At 36.4% G+C, this 15,208-nt stretch overlaps 1 protein-coding gene across 3 annotated transcripts in view; it reads left to right on the forward strand.

Annotated features, from left to right (window-relative positions):
• The first annotated feature begins 2,246 nt into the window (after positions 1–2,246).
• Positions 2,247–15,208, forward strand: part of LOC104379849 (cadherin-8) — a 134,933-nt gene continuing 121,971 nt past the window's right edge. For 2 of the 3 annotated variants that reach the window (XM_086621141.1, XM_086621142.1), the window contains exon 1: positions 2,247–2,498. In XM_086621141.1, coding sequence (XP_086477267.1) covers positions 2,247–2,498 — 252 coding nt within the window. The remainder of the gene's footprint in view (positions 2,499–15,208) is intronic. The other variant, XM_086621143.1, reaches the window with a different exon arrangement.

Here is a 15,208-nt window from a genome sequence, read left to right on the forward strand (position 1 = left end):
TGAAAACTCTCGGCTACAGAAAAGGAATCTCAAGTTGGATTTTCAGTTTACACTCCCAGTTTTGAATTTAATTCTGGATATTGTTTGAAGATTATGTTTATTACTCTGTTTTATAGTGGTTCTATTTTTTCCTGTGTTTCAATTCTTGCTCCACTGAAGGAATCAGAAAAATCTATTCCCTGGCTGATACATGCACCCGTAAGTCCACTCACATATGCACAAGGATCCCACACAAGCAAACTTTACTGCTTTCATTTAGAGTTTAGTTGTTTCTCTCTTTTGATAGCTTCTACCACCAAACATACCCCAGGAAATTTTGCTTTTTTAACACGTACCAGAAAGCTGCAGCGGTAACCTCCATTTAATTCCCTAGACCGAAGAGGGTTTTCAGAGGGTGACTTGACAGACCCTTCCCATCAAGCAATCACACTGTTTGCTCCTCGTGCTTTTCCCTTTTGTGGGATTGACAGAATGCTGAGAGGAAGGCTTCTGTTGCTTCCCTCATATTTTTCCCTAAATTTCATTGCAAGCGCACATTATATTCTCTGATTCCTTTCTTTCCATCTCAGTCGGCAATGAAGCCTAAACGACGTTTCTAAGCCACGCGGTTACTTCTGTAATGGGTATTCACCTCATTCTTGATGCATTGTCAAAGCACTGTGCTATTAGTTTACCATTCTTCCATGCTACTTGAGATATTGAGTTTTAGTTTGATAACAGCTCTTCTCCCCGTTTAACAAGACAGGTTTCTCACAGTTTCAGATTTTCATGCAACAGATTTCACAGTTGCTTTGGCAATTACTGAAGTTTAAAAAAAAAAATTACTTTTTACATTGTTCACTTTCTAAATGACAGCTGGCTCTTACTGGTGTTATTCATGTTTTCAGATATTTTCTTCCATGAGTGTGTATGACCCTAAGTAAAAAACCAAACCCACCCACCCCACCCAAAAAAAACTAAAACCCTGAAGATTTTCATAGACATGCAACACTAGAAATTCTTTTTAAAGTGGAAGAACAACCAGCCTAAGGGATAGTGTAAGCTTAAGAACAGACATTTCTACCTATGTTGTGTATAGTGGTTTCTGATGAGATTGTTTGGATATGAATCAGTCAATGAAAATGTATCAGGAATCTTTTTACAAAGCTCCAGCCTCATTAGAGTAACTGTAATGCAGCCCTTCTCCCTGAGCCATGTCCCATCTATCTTTGTAAGTGATTTATGGCTGCATTTCAGGTTTTGCCAATCACTGAGGCATTAGCGAGCCCTACTATGTTAACTTGTCCATTTCAAGGAATATTTACGCTGAGAAGAAACCTGACGAGGACTTCTAATGCATGAAAGGGTGTGTGGGGAAAGACAGACAAAATACTCTCGAGTGTCCGTCAAGGAAAATGTCTTTGAAATAAAATCTGTGTTTTCTGTGAAAGTGACACTGGGAGTCCTGTAGTGCAGATGTGCATAAATGAGCTTGCTTAGGTTCTGGTAGTCGTCTGGTTTGGGGATCATAGATTTCACAGTGGACTTACTAGTCTTGTTCCTCTGCTGGACTGTGAAGGTTTTGCTGAGCTGCGTGCTGCTGCAGCTAGGTGAGAATGTGCTGCTGGAGCCTCGTACACTTACTAGAATTAATTTTTTTTTTTTTTTCTTGTGGAGGAAAGGAAAGTAAGTCTGTATGCGAGAACATTATTTTGTTTGACTTTTATTATTTGACATGCTAAATGTTTATAGTTGATTACATAAAAAATACAGGCTAGCAAGAAGGCCAGGAGCTTCTTCAGACCCTAAGACAAACTGCAAGTAAAATATTTTCCTGAGTGTGTATAATCATTTATCTGGGTCTTTTCTCTATTTCAAGTTATGAAAGAATTCACAGAATCACTTGATTTTTTTTTTAACCCATTTAATATGCACTAGTATTATCTACTACAAATTTGAAACCCAATATGGCTTCTTCATGATGCAAAAGTAAATAAGATCTTTCAGAATGCTTTCCTAAGCTCTTTAGTCACTGATTTGACCTTTTTTTTTTTTTTCTCCTCCCCACCAGGAACCTTTAGTGACTGGAAAACTCAATGGATCATGTTTTTATAATCTTAAACTATTTTTACATTGACTGTGCTGTAAACACATGGAGGAGCTGTAAGTAAATGTACTGTACTGCATGATGAATTGGATTGCTACAGTCTGGAGGAAAGCAAAATAATAATTTCATTTCTGTGGTGATTTGCATAGCCTGTGGTACAATGCCGGAAAGACTAACGGAAATGCTTATGGATACATGGACTCCATTAATAATATTATGGATTACTGTCCTTCCTTCCATTTATATGGCTCCAATGAATCAATCTCAAGTGCTACCAAGTGGACCCAGTACAGGACTAAAAAGGCTAACTGAAGAACAAAGAGTTTTGAACCGTTCCAAGAGAGGCTGGGTTTGGAATCAAATGTTTGTATTAGAAGAATTTTCTGGACCTGAACCAATACTAGTTGGCCGGGTAAGGAAAGATTTTTTTTTTTTTTCCTCTGAGTATGTAAATGTTTAGCATGCGAAGGTCTTCGGTTATGTAGATTCTTCTAAGAAATTCAAATTAAGCATTAAGTGCTCTGTTACTCTGAAATAACCATAGGTTTGTGCTTTAAATGTACCTCATTTTAAGGATAGGGTTTCCTGGTTAGCTAACCTGCTATTTACAACAAAATTATACGTATCTCATTTGACAAAAATATACAAGCATGTACGCATCCTTTCTTTAATATTGTTAGTCACTACTCTTTGCTTCTGTCAGCTGAAGATTTTCACCAAAGCAGCTTTTTGTAATAGGTTCATTCAAAATACGTTCCTATTCATTCATTCAGAAAGGTTGTTACACCTATAGGTCATTTCCTATTTGCAGCCTCAATACACAGAAGTTATCTATGCGCTGAGAATTTTTAAAAACAAAAAGGAAAGTGTGGTATGTACAGCAAATTACAAGGTACTAGTTTATAGAGAGGTCCTGATACGCACGCGTATGAAATAACATTGTTGCCACAGGTTTTGTAAGTTACTTTGAAAGTTAGGAAGACAACACAAGGAAAATTATCACGTTTTCTGACATGCCCTGGCATGCCTGTTACCTTAAACCTTTGATTGTTGCCATGCATTAGGTTATTCTGTAGCTCAGTGCATTACCCCTAGTCAGTGAATCAGCCTTGCACTTTCTCTGAAAAGAGATCATGGTCCATCTGCAGTCATCAGGAATGAATTATCTTTAGAAGAATTATTAGAAAAGAATTTTCTGTTCCTATATGTATGTTTGGCCTATAGTCAGCAGTTATAAATACCTTGATTGCTTATCACAAAAGTTCAGTTCCCTTTGAATAAGCAGGTACATTATTGTCATGTTACCTGGCTATTGAAATTTAATTTAAATATCTAGAGAACAGAAATTATAGATTCCAGTTAATTTCATGATAATTTTCGAAATTCTCTGGGTAAGTGAATAGTAGACAGTATATTATAGGGACTGTCGCTAGCTATTGAGGAGAGCACACATCAAAGACATTCCTAAATCTTCCCTAGTATAGCCACTTTCCAGTCAAAATTTAGGGTCAGGAGTTGTAATGAGCTTTATATCCAGTGACTTTTGATCACTCTGTTGCTTCATGTTTATATTGGGTGTTGTGTATCTGTTCTCATTTGTTTTCCCGTGTCTAGTAACATAGCTCCGTTTCAGAGAGAGAGCAATATGCTTATTTCAGATAGCAAAGTATTTTATCCAGCCTTTTCTTTCTAGAATACTTTGGTCAAACTTCTAATTTTGAGTTGCTTTTGAGTAACTGGGGAGAATCCTGAGTTTCTACTTTGTAATACTTTGATATTCAAGGTGACTCGAAGTCTTAATATTTCTACAATATTAATTTTTGGTGGATATAACATCCTGAATTGTTCAAGTCATTAGTGAATAGAAGCGGGTGGGTTAAACTAAGCCAACCAAATAAAGACATTATCCGATCTTCTGCTGGCATTTTGGATGGAATTAGCTACTCTAAATGCTGTGACAATCTATTTGTTGCAAATGCTGCATAATTAAAACACTGCATGACATTGATGGAAACGAGCAAAAAGTGAAATTTGCTCCCATAGGGATAAATCCTTGTTTTATTCGTGAAAATGGCTTTAAATAGTCTTGTAATTCTTGTCTGTATTTTTGCACTCTCTAGAAAAATCATCCGTATTTCTGACTTTTTTTTTTTTCCTAAGATTTACAAGTACTATGGGCACTTTCAAACTCTGCTGTAGTCAGTGGGAACAGAAGTACTCCACATCTTTCAGAGCTGCTCTTAATCATTCCTGACTATAAAGCAGCAACTCTCTCAATTATAGTTCTTGGCAATCCTTCTTCCCAAAACTTAAAGGTATACAGAATGTCACAAGCAAAATGCTCTCCTCCGTGATGTTGGGGTAAGATTTGTCCTCTGTCACCCTCGTTGGTTTCTTATCCCTTGCAATTTAAAAATAACCTCCTTTTCAAAACTCACAGTAGATTTGCATTTACTGAGTTCCTCCTCATCTCTTCGCTACTTATATTCTTCTTCCAACCTTTCCGTTTTGCCCCCTGCTAAAGGATTTGCAAACTTGGGGTATCTCTTTCATTCTGTGACTTTCTTTTATCAACTATTTTTCTGCCTTACGACTTACCTTGATTTTTTTTTTTTTTTTTTTGCCAGACTTTGAATGAAGGGCACTCTGGAAAATATGATATAGTGAATTAATGTAGAGAGGCTTGCTATTGCGGAGAGAATAATATCAAATATTTATGCCACCTATTAGCTGTGTTTTCTGGACCTCAGTGTGCTTTCGTGCCATTATAGAGGCAGTGTTGCTTGTGTGTGCTTTTTACATGTTCAAAGTATTAGTATAACCTCTGAACAAATTTATATTTTGACAGATAATTGCTTCAAAGGGAACATTCTTGAAGCAAATCTAATTAGGTAGGTTTTGATTGCAGTTTTTGTCTCTTTCTACACTGTTGTAGAATGTACGTGGTACTCTTCATAGTCATATATGATTTGTACAAACATGTAATTAGGTGCTCTAGATAGTAAACACAAAAATAAGTTTTTGCACAAACAGAAATGATATGCACACAAGCAGAATTTGATGTATATTCTCAAATCTACCTTTAAAGCCCACTGAAAATTCAGCCCTTAAGAACTGCTCAGGATAATATTGATACTTAAATAATGTTTTTCTTGTCAGTGGATGGAAAGGCACTGAGTAGAAGAATTTGATTCTAATGGAATTGAAACGTGAATCAGCAAAGTAAAACTGAAAATTGAGATTAATTACAATAAACAGAATACAAATCACTTTCTACATGAAAGCCTGAATATAGAGCCTATGCATTCATTCTATTAGTTAAAAAGATGTCATACCAAAGTTTCTGAAGGTCAGAGAAAGTTTAACAAGACAGGATTTACAGAGATAGGTGATACCTTTTCTTAGGCTGCTCAGTTTTTCCAGGAGGAACAGCTTCTAGGCATAAAGACCCTTCTTCAGAATTTTAAGTGTTGCGATACAACTGCACACTCTTCAAAGGTACTTATTCATTGCCGTTCTGCATGAATATCTATTAATAAATGCCTTCCCAATATATTTGCTCTAATAAATGAAAGAATCTTGGATGAGACTAATAGGAGGATTTAATGTGACTTCCTGAAGCGTGATGGTTTTCTTCAGTGACTCAAAGGACAGGAGGACATCTTTCGCTTTCATTCTTGAACTTCTTACAGTGAGTTTGAACAATATGCACTTGTAATGTCAATTTTCGTCGTTATATTCAGTAGGATCAAGCTCGAACTTAAAATAAGCAGCTCTACTTGAGTTCACACACCTGTAAAAAAGTGTATGAATGCTTATCTTTTAGGGTGAGTTCTGAATTTGAGGTTTCTCTATAAAATGCTATAAACATTTCTAGTTTTTCTTCTTTGTCTGTATTAATATTGTATTTATTTTGGCACGTGGTATTGTAATAAATTCCATATTGTTTTGATCTGTACATGTAGAAATGTATATATGCGTTTTGAAAAAGGTTACATTGTAGGTTTCTCGTGTTTATGTGACATACTTCGAGTAAGTTTGGTTTTGTTCACGGCGATGCGATACAGAAAGATAGATCTACAAATACCCTTTCATACTTCATTTCTTCTTTTTTTCGCTTCATCCATAGCAGCAGGTATGTCCTTTACAAGTTGCTGTGTCTTCGTTGGAAGACTCCGTGTACTGCGTACTGCCGTCAGCAGTTTGCAGTCCTCCCAGTGGCTGACAACCTCATTCAAGTGTAGAGTGATATGTCTTGTGACACTGCATCCTGTCCCTGTGGACTTGATTAGTTAGATAGAACTTTTACTTGATATACACTGCTGCATTTTCTCGGTCTCCTCTGCATGCATTTACAGCACCACGGCAGATGTGCTGTGAAATCTGTGGTGTAGCAAATGCCACTGTTCTTTCACAGGAGACAGCCGCTGAATTCACAGTGAAATAGATCATAGAGTTAAAAAGCATTAGGAAACTGGGTTTGGGGTATATGATTGTAGCTCCTGTTTTATGGAGCATGTGTTATTTGTGATGTTTCGAATGGGATAGGACCTGGTTTAAGAGATGTTTTTAAGCAAAAAACCTGGGATAGTTAATGTGCTAACAGTTTGTAGGTACAATGCATGGAGAAAACAAAATAGAATGAAAGTGACAAAAGTTTGTTTATTTCTTTGTTTATCTTTTCTATGTCCTGACTTACACTAAGTGAATCGACATTTAGGTCCAGAGACAAAACACCACTAGCAGTCAGATCGGTGCTGCTTCTGTGGTATCACTGCTCTGGCAGTACTCCCCAGTTTCTCCCAGAACCTTCCCCAGACTTTTGGGGATTTACCTGTTTCTCGTCCTAAGGTAATAATATATTGCATGTTTTGCACACAGCCTCTGTGATGAGAGGTTTGTAAAACGAGCTGGCTGGGGAATACCAGCACCTGTGTCGCATGTACAGCGCCTGTGGCACGGCTGTGGCGTGTGGTCGGTAGAAGAGCTGTGCCAGCTCTAGAGAAGTTGCTCTGAAAAGCCTGGACAGGGGAGGAAACAAATCAAACTGAGTCACTGAGGCTCAGAAAGAATATGGTCAGGTCAGCTCTATAGTGCAGTGGAGTCTCAGGTGGACATTTTCAGTCCGTGACTGCGGAGTTTTTCTTCCTTGCTTCTGACTTACACAGGGTGTATGTCTTCACTCTGTTAAATGCGGGGGGGGGGGTGTATGGCTTGCAGGATGAACGAGCTGGGAAACTTCTGCTTTTTAGAGCAATGGAGGTTTTTTTCCCTTGATGTATGGGGCTTAGGTTCAGGCCTTTAGAGGAGAAATAATTTTCCTGTAGGAGGAGCAGTAGAGAGGCATCATGTTTTCACAGTTAAGTGCTTCAGGCTGCGCTAGTGTAAAAAACGAACCTGGAAATGCAGAGAGCACTTATAAATAGCTTCAAGCTGTACGTTCTACATTATACATGCTTTATGAAATCCTTGATTTCATTGCCAACACACATTTTATCTCTTAACAAGGAAATGGTAAAATCTTACTTGTTTAAAATTATAAATAGTTCTGTTGAAGCACAAGTGATACATACATGCAAAGTAAACAAGTTTTTAATTAAACAAGATCTTTCTGTATGTTTTACTTCGTATTCCTGCATTGAGCTTGTGATTATAATGGCTTCCTGAAAATACTGTTGTACTGAAGTGATACAAACCAGAAACGTATATAACTAAGTCTCTTATTACTTCAGGCATCAATTACATGCTGTTTCCCTGAATGGAAGAAATCATTGTGAAATATAGGTGTAGTACAGCCCTAGCACAGGTTTCAGAAGGTATAACATGGTCCTACGTTAATGCATTGTTAGAGTTCTCACAGTTAGAACAACAGAAATCAGAACATCATCTTGTATAGGTTCTCCTCTTTTCCTTCTAATATATACTTGTATGTTTTGCTGTCTGATTTAAATGCCTGCCATAAAATATTCACTATCTGAAATGTTGCAAAGTCAACATTGCTTTCTGAGCCTTAGATTTTTGTTGTTGTTTTGCAACCGTAATTATACACTAATTTTCCTACTTATGTTTAATAAACTCCCAGAAGCTGAAATGTATCATTTATTTTGCTACTGTATTCTTTATAGAAAATAGTAATTCCCCCTGCCTTTTGTGCGCTTCTGAAGGAGAATATGAATGTGTACTTCATAGAATGCTCGAGCTTACATGGTCTAAATCACCTTAGTAAGCAGGAGTATAAGTAGCTCTGAGAAAACTCTTCTTAATTATTTCTGCAAAGACAGTAAATATAGTATACAACATTTTATAGAAGCCTGATAAAAGCAATGGATTTTAAACTAATAACCCTGAGTCTGCACAACTTTAATTTGTTTCTTTTTAACTGAGTACAAATTCCAAAAAATTTCTTCTTGGAATGTATACATTTAAAGAAGGACAATTTGACTGAAGTGAGCCCACAATGTCTACATTTTCTAAGGTAGTTTAAAAATCGTTTTACTGATTTCTCTTGGAGTTAACAAAAAAGATATATCTTCAGACTCTGCAATCTCATTTCTGGATATTTCTGGGAGCATTACTGAGTAAGGTTAAACACTTTCATGCTCCCTCATCTCCAGTCTGGGGGCATGATACGAACACAATTTAAGTAGAGTCACAACTTAAAACACTTGTTTATCAGCTGATACAACTGGACTGGTAATAACTTCAAAGAGGCTTTTCATCAGATGCTTTCTGTCTCTCTGCCTCACACTATTAAAGCAATACAGTAAAAAAGTGGCACATAGCAGTATGGGTCACTAATCTAGAAAGCACTTAAAGGAATGCATTATTATGTCAAGTTACTTATGAATTCTGCATAGTAAAGGGTCAATCTGCAAAACACCAGGCACCTTTTGAGCCATCTGTATTTTCTTTACTAAAGCAGGAACACCTCTGTGATGTGATTTGCATCTTAAATTTTAGACTTCATAGACAATAAGTGTAGAATAACTTCAAAGAGTTGGGTTGGGGTTTTGTTTGGTTTTTTTTCTTTGTTTGGTTTTTGATTTTTTTTTTTAAAAGGAATAGTATATATGGTGGACATGATTACACTGTATAGGCTTAGGCATTTGGATCCCCTGATGTTACTTTAACATTATTCGTTCCAATTTCCTTGTCGTATTTTTCTTAAAGCCACAAAGATTTCTAATCTTCTGAAAAAAGTAGCTGACATTGGGAATTTTTTTTGTTTGTGAAGAATTAGAAGCTTGTGTACTTTTGTTCAATATATTGATCCAAACACTTTATCTTTCTCTCAATGAATTGAAATGTTTTCCAAGCATACATACAAAACGCTGAAGTGACAGTATGAAAAATTAAGTAGGGCTTTCCACATGATATTCTGCAGATGCCCTATGATCATTTAGTCTTTCCAACATTGCTTTAGTAAGTGGTTTTCAATTTCTACCTGTAGGGCCCACCTCTGGTGCTGTCAGGATGCTTCAGTTCCACTTGTCAATTTAACTACCAATTAGTGCCAATTGTGATTGTGTTTTTTTGCTAAAAGTTTGTCCTTTTTGAACTTGACAAACATATTTCCCGTAGGCCACAGAAAAGCTATCAGATAGTAGTGACTTCCCAAAAGTGACAGAATGTGTTGCCTTTCGCCCAGGAAAGTGAAAGGGTGTATTTATTGTTTCCAGGTCCTGATATGATGTTCCTCAGTTTTGCAAGAATTCATGTAATGAAAACCTTTAAAAATAATTTTGCATTAAAATGAGAAATGGTTTGGGACTAATTCCTTTAGTGTCTGCAGGCTTCCAGTAAGATCTCTGGAGCTGGAGTGATACGTCATGAACTGAACTACATCTGAGAAAGGCTGACTTTTTAGCTGATGGAAACTCTATTTTTAGACTGTAAAAAATACACTTTCACGGTAATCACAAGAAAAATTAGTTTTCATGTGAAAATGGGAGAGAGTTTGCATAAATTTTGTTTATTGAAAGGTCTGTTTTAAAGTTGTCTTTTTTCCTATTCTAGTAAAATGAAAGGAGAAAAGGAGCACATAACATCTAGTGTGCAACAGACTAAGGACTTCACAGCTGAGGGTCTTTGGTTTTTGGTGGTTTGTTTTGGGGTTTTTGTTGTTGTGGGGTTTTTTGATTTGGTTTGGTTTTGTTTAGTTTTTCCTGGCCAAAGCCAAGGATGTTGATGCTGTACAATTTAATCTGGATGTGAAGCACTCAGCTTCATTACAGAAATTATTTGCTGCAATAAGTATTTTAGGTACTGTTTAAAGGTAACTATTATTTGAAAGCAATGTGTGGGGCATATGACATTGAAAATAAATGTAGATAATTTTCCTAAAGACATTTAAGCAAACATTTATGTATATGAGCAGCCTCTTGGTGATCCCTGAGGAGCACCTGTAGTGATATGGAGTAATATATAACTTTCATTTTTCTTGAGGCCTCTCTGTTAGTGTAAAGATTTCCCTTGCATAATTTCTTTCAAAGCTTTATTTTACAGCAGTCATGCCAGCAGCTAAGAAAAAGTAAGTGTAGCTCTCCCTGGAGACTAGCAATGCCATTCCTGAATTAACCGGAGGAATCATTAGGAGCAACATAAGAAAACCCTTTTCTTGTTTCAGGGTCTGAGCTCGATAACTGTTACGCACCCAGCCCCTGGTGAGTAGAAGCAAAGCTGAGGGTTTGTATTTCAACTTGATGTGCTGCGCGTTGCTGTTGGATCGCCTCAATGAGAGGGAATGTAGTGAAATAAAAGACTGACTCAGAGAGGATCACTGGAGGCAGGGAGCCCAGTTGTAGGTAGAACCAGCAAAAGATATTTCTTAGCAGTTCAGAGTGCCCTACTCATTTGCTGGTTTAAATCCAGAAACCATATTATCTAAGTTTCCCTTCCTGAGAGAACGACTTACATGCAATAGACTGTTGTTACCAAGTGAGAAAAGGTGAATTTTAGTATGTGCAGAACTGGCGGTGGGCATCCAGATGTGAAGTACACAGAGGGCAGAGAAATTGAACTAAACCATAGCTCTTCTATCACATTATTTTCTCAGGCCATCAAGCTATAAGCATCATTAAGAGCTATTATATGCCCAGTCTAAGAAATCAGAATATTGAAGTGAATGGAAAAAAAAAACTCTTGTTTTTTAATTAATTTGGGGTAATCTGCAATATAATTGATGCGACATGATCCTGTATGTTAAGGCATGATGCAAAAGGCTTGGAATCTGATATTATTCAATTCAAATAGCCTAATGAAAACCTACCATATTTTTAAAGAATAATTTTTCTAAATACAATTACTGACATACTTGCAATTTCCTTTCACTCATTTTTTTTCAAATTGTCTGTTTTGTAGGCAACCTGTTCTCTAATTGTTATGCAGTCTAAAACATTTAATATAGGCAGAGCACTGGCATACTTCACAATTCTTATTGTTGTCTTGTCATACAGACAAGAAAATACAATGTCCAGAGGCAAAATGTTTGTGTTTCTTCCTTCATGCAAAACTGTCTGAAACAAGATTTTATGCCAAACCGGTATTTCAAATTTGTTGGTTATTTCTGCTAATTAGTGGATCTTCATTATTTTGTTGGCTATTCCACATATTTGTTAGAATATTTGATTAACTGAGAGTGGTTGCTGATCTAAAGACAAGGACTTTTACTTTTTATTGAGGTTACATATGAATAAACAGAAGTTACTTAAATCATTCAAAGCATATACCAGGATTTTACTTGGCACGAAAAGACTTAAAGACCAAATTGAGATTTAAGCCATGTGGTTTTTTTTTTTAAGGAAATCTCAGCATAAACTTGTTTCTTACGTGAATTTTTAAAACGTTGTACATGCTCTCTAAGCATACATGGAGGGCATGTTTATAAACTGAACTACAGCAAATGAGGAATGGTACACCACGTAGCAGTAAATGTGAAAGCTGTTAATGCTGCCATTCATATTAAGAAGCATTAGCTAAAATTTTGATCAATTTTGTCAAGTAGGAGAAAATTCCTGCCTTAAAGCTGTTACTGTCTACATAGGATATGCAGACTGAGGAAGAAAATATAAATGCAGGTAGATAGTGTGGGAGGAGAGGTAATTTTCAATGTCCACAATTATGTCTCAAGTCCATGGCATTGCCAGGGGACAAGCTTTCTGATTCTCTGTTAATTTCTGTAGACAATGCTCTCTCCCACTAGCCAGTAATGGTGTCGCAAGATTTAAAGACTAAATATTATAGAGAAGTCTAAGAAACCATCCGATTACTTTTCAAGTGCATGGGACGTTCTGTAAGAGATGTGTCTTATGTAATTTATTGACAACTTAAATGTGATATCATGACAAATATGTGTACACATAAATATATTGAACATAAGGCTTAGTGACACAGTAGAGTTATCATATCTCAAAAATAAAAAGAGAAAATGACAAACAGTCTAAATTGTTAGGCAGAATTAGGCTTCTTATTCTATGTAGAAGGCAACCGCACTGATCATCCCATTAAGTAATCATTTTGTAATTGATCTAAATTCTTTCACTCCAGAAGACCACCTGCTAGTTGCTGCAAATTACTGATAAGCAAAGGAACGCTAGGAATTGAGCAGTATATTTGTGTAAATAAACATTTAGATTTTTAAGGGAACTTTTTGTGAGTAAATGTTTTTCTATCTAAATCAAAGGAATTCTGCATGAATACTGTAATAGACAAATTGCTATGGGACAAAGTCTGGTGGATAGTAAAGCAAAATTTTGCTCTACTAGTCAGGCTGGAGATCTGTTCTGAGACAACAGATTCACTGGAGTGTTTTAAATGTGTTATGAAAGGTATGTGTTTCATACTTGTAAAGTGAAAAAAAGCATAGTATGACTGAGTTAGTAGTTCTTCCAACTGGTATCTCCTATGCAGAATCAGGAATGCATTTGTAAATTCTGTAAATTGCAGAAGGATTGGAAAACAGAAGAGATACTTTCCCCACTCTAAAACAGGCAAATGTGGCTCCATTTTGTCTTAAAACTCAGTTTCCAAGGGTGGTTTCTTTGTGAAAGGAAAGCTCTGATGTCACTTTAGGAAGGCAGGTTGTCAGCCTGGAAGAATACAAATACTGACTCATTTGATAGTCCACTTCGTATTTAGCTCTGAGAACCTCTGCAGCACAGGAGGATCTAGGCTGGTGTAGGACAAAGTAATGGACCTCAGGAGTCTCTTTTCTTGGCGACCTTCCTGCTGTAATAACCATGATACAGTCTTCAGGCACGCATGTGTTTCATTGTCCCCACAAGACATTATCAAAAGAAATCTCTCAGGATCATTTGTTTGAGAATTCTCAGGGAGACCAGTAATCCAGTGATAGTTAATCCTTAATTTATTATTTTCTCAGCCACTTAACTTATAAGTCACTTGTCCTTATTAGGCCCCATGATATGTTCTGTTACAGAGCCTGAATTTCTGCTTTGTGAAGCTGTATGCTTTGTGGTACTGCTTTTAGTTGATAAAAATAGTTTTGAGGGGTCCAGTCTTCAAGATACTTTGAATTTCTTCAGATCAAATAGGTCAAATTAATTCCAAATTAGATTAGTAAAGTCACTAGGTATTAAGTCTGACTTAATGTAAAGCCTCATATATGTTTGTGCAGTGTCTGGTGGGGGCAAGGAGATGAAAGAAAAAGCAATGAGATGAAAACTGGTGTGAGTGTGTTTTGTGTATGCACAGGCTGATATGTGTATCCAAGAGGATATTAAAAGCATCCTTTTAAGAAGAAGGGACCACTGTAATCGATAGGACATGTGTTTCACTAGTGAAACTGTTGCTCTTTCTGGAATTAAGTAAGTGTAGGAGCATGGGAAACCCACAGCACTCCTGCAGCTTCATCTCCATGTAGTTTGATGCCTGTAATGTTCATGTCCTTTGTCGTTCTTTTAGAAATACTGTTAACCTTTTCTGTAGTGATAGTACCTTCACACTTGATGCAACAGTATTGTGAGCCAAAATTGAAAAAAAAAGCCCACACTGAAGGTAATTTTGCATGGGGTACCAAGTTCTACTTTGCAGCAGGAAAAGAGCTGCAGCTACTCAAAAATCCCTTTTTTATGATATTCGCTATTGATCACACCTGTATTGAAATTCTGTATGCGAAAGCTCAAATATTCTTTGCTAGGGCTTCTCAGAAATAATTGAGTTATTTATTTCATTGGAGAATCAAAAAGTGATAATGAGATAGAGTTTAGTTTCGAAAAGTCAGTCTTTTGTCATTCTGTACCTTACCAACCTAACATTAGTCTCGATTCTTTCAGAAGTGCAGCTTGCTCATTATGAATGTGTGAAATTAAATAATTTAAAAGAGGAGACATTTTTCTTATATATTTCTAAATCTCTATTATTTTCAATTGACTCTTAATATGAAAAATCTCGTTAAGCTTGTTTTGAGAGGCATAAAGTGTTTTGAGTGGTAAATAAAAGCTGATATAGTTTCATTTATGGGAATTAATGATGGGCCATGTAAGTAGGAAAGGTACTCTTGTATATAGCATATCACAACTAAACTGTGGAAAGGTTTGTCCTTGGTACTGTACTGGCCTTTTAGTACAAAGAGCAGGAAGAACAGTCAATAACCACTTATTAATGTTTTTCTCTCTCCTTTATTGTAGCTTTAGGTACATTAGGCTCTCAGTAATTATCTCATTCATAATCCTCTGTAACAAGTAATATTTTCTGCATCTTGTGAAGCATAATTGGAAAATATTTTCTTTGGATGTACAGTATTTCTATTCCCTCTTTAATATAACTTTACCCAAGAGTATCTTGCCTAGGAAAAATGAGCAAGCATAATTTTATACAGGTAATCAAATCTCTCAAATGTTGGCACAGTTTCCTTTATCTCCATGAGACCAAAAGCTAACCTTCAGATAGACCTAGGCATTAAAAGGAGAGAATTTCAGCACACAATTAGAACTCAAATAAGCTTGTACACGGCAACTTGAACAGAAGTGTTATTTTGAGTTATTAGTACTGTATTTCTTCTACAGGGTATTCATTAGATTAATACAGAACTGCAGGGGAATAGATATATTAGTCTAAGTGTACGCGTCTTGGTGTGTGTATATATAGATATGTCTAATATAT

Source organism: Tauraco erythrolophus, chromosome 15 (genome assembly GCF_009769465.1).
Source record: "Tauraco erythrolophus isolate bTauEry1 chromosome 15, bTauEry1.pri, whole genome shotgun sequence".
In the NCBI taxonomy this organism is placed as follows: domain Eukaryota; kingdom Metazoa; phylum Chordata; class Aves; order Musophagiformes; family Musophagidae; genus Tauraco; species Tauraco erythrolophus.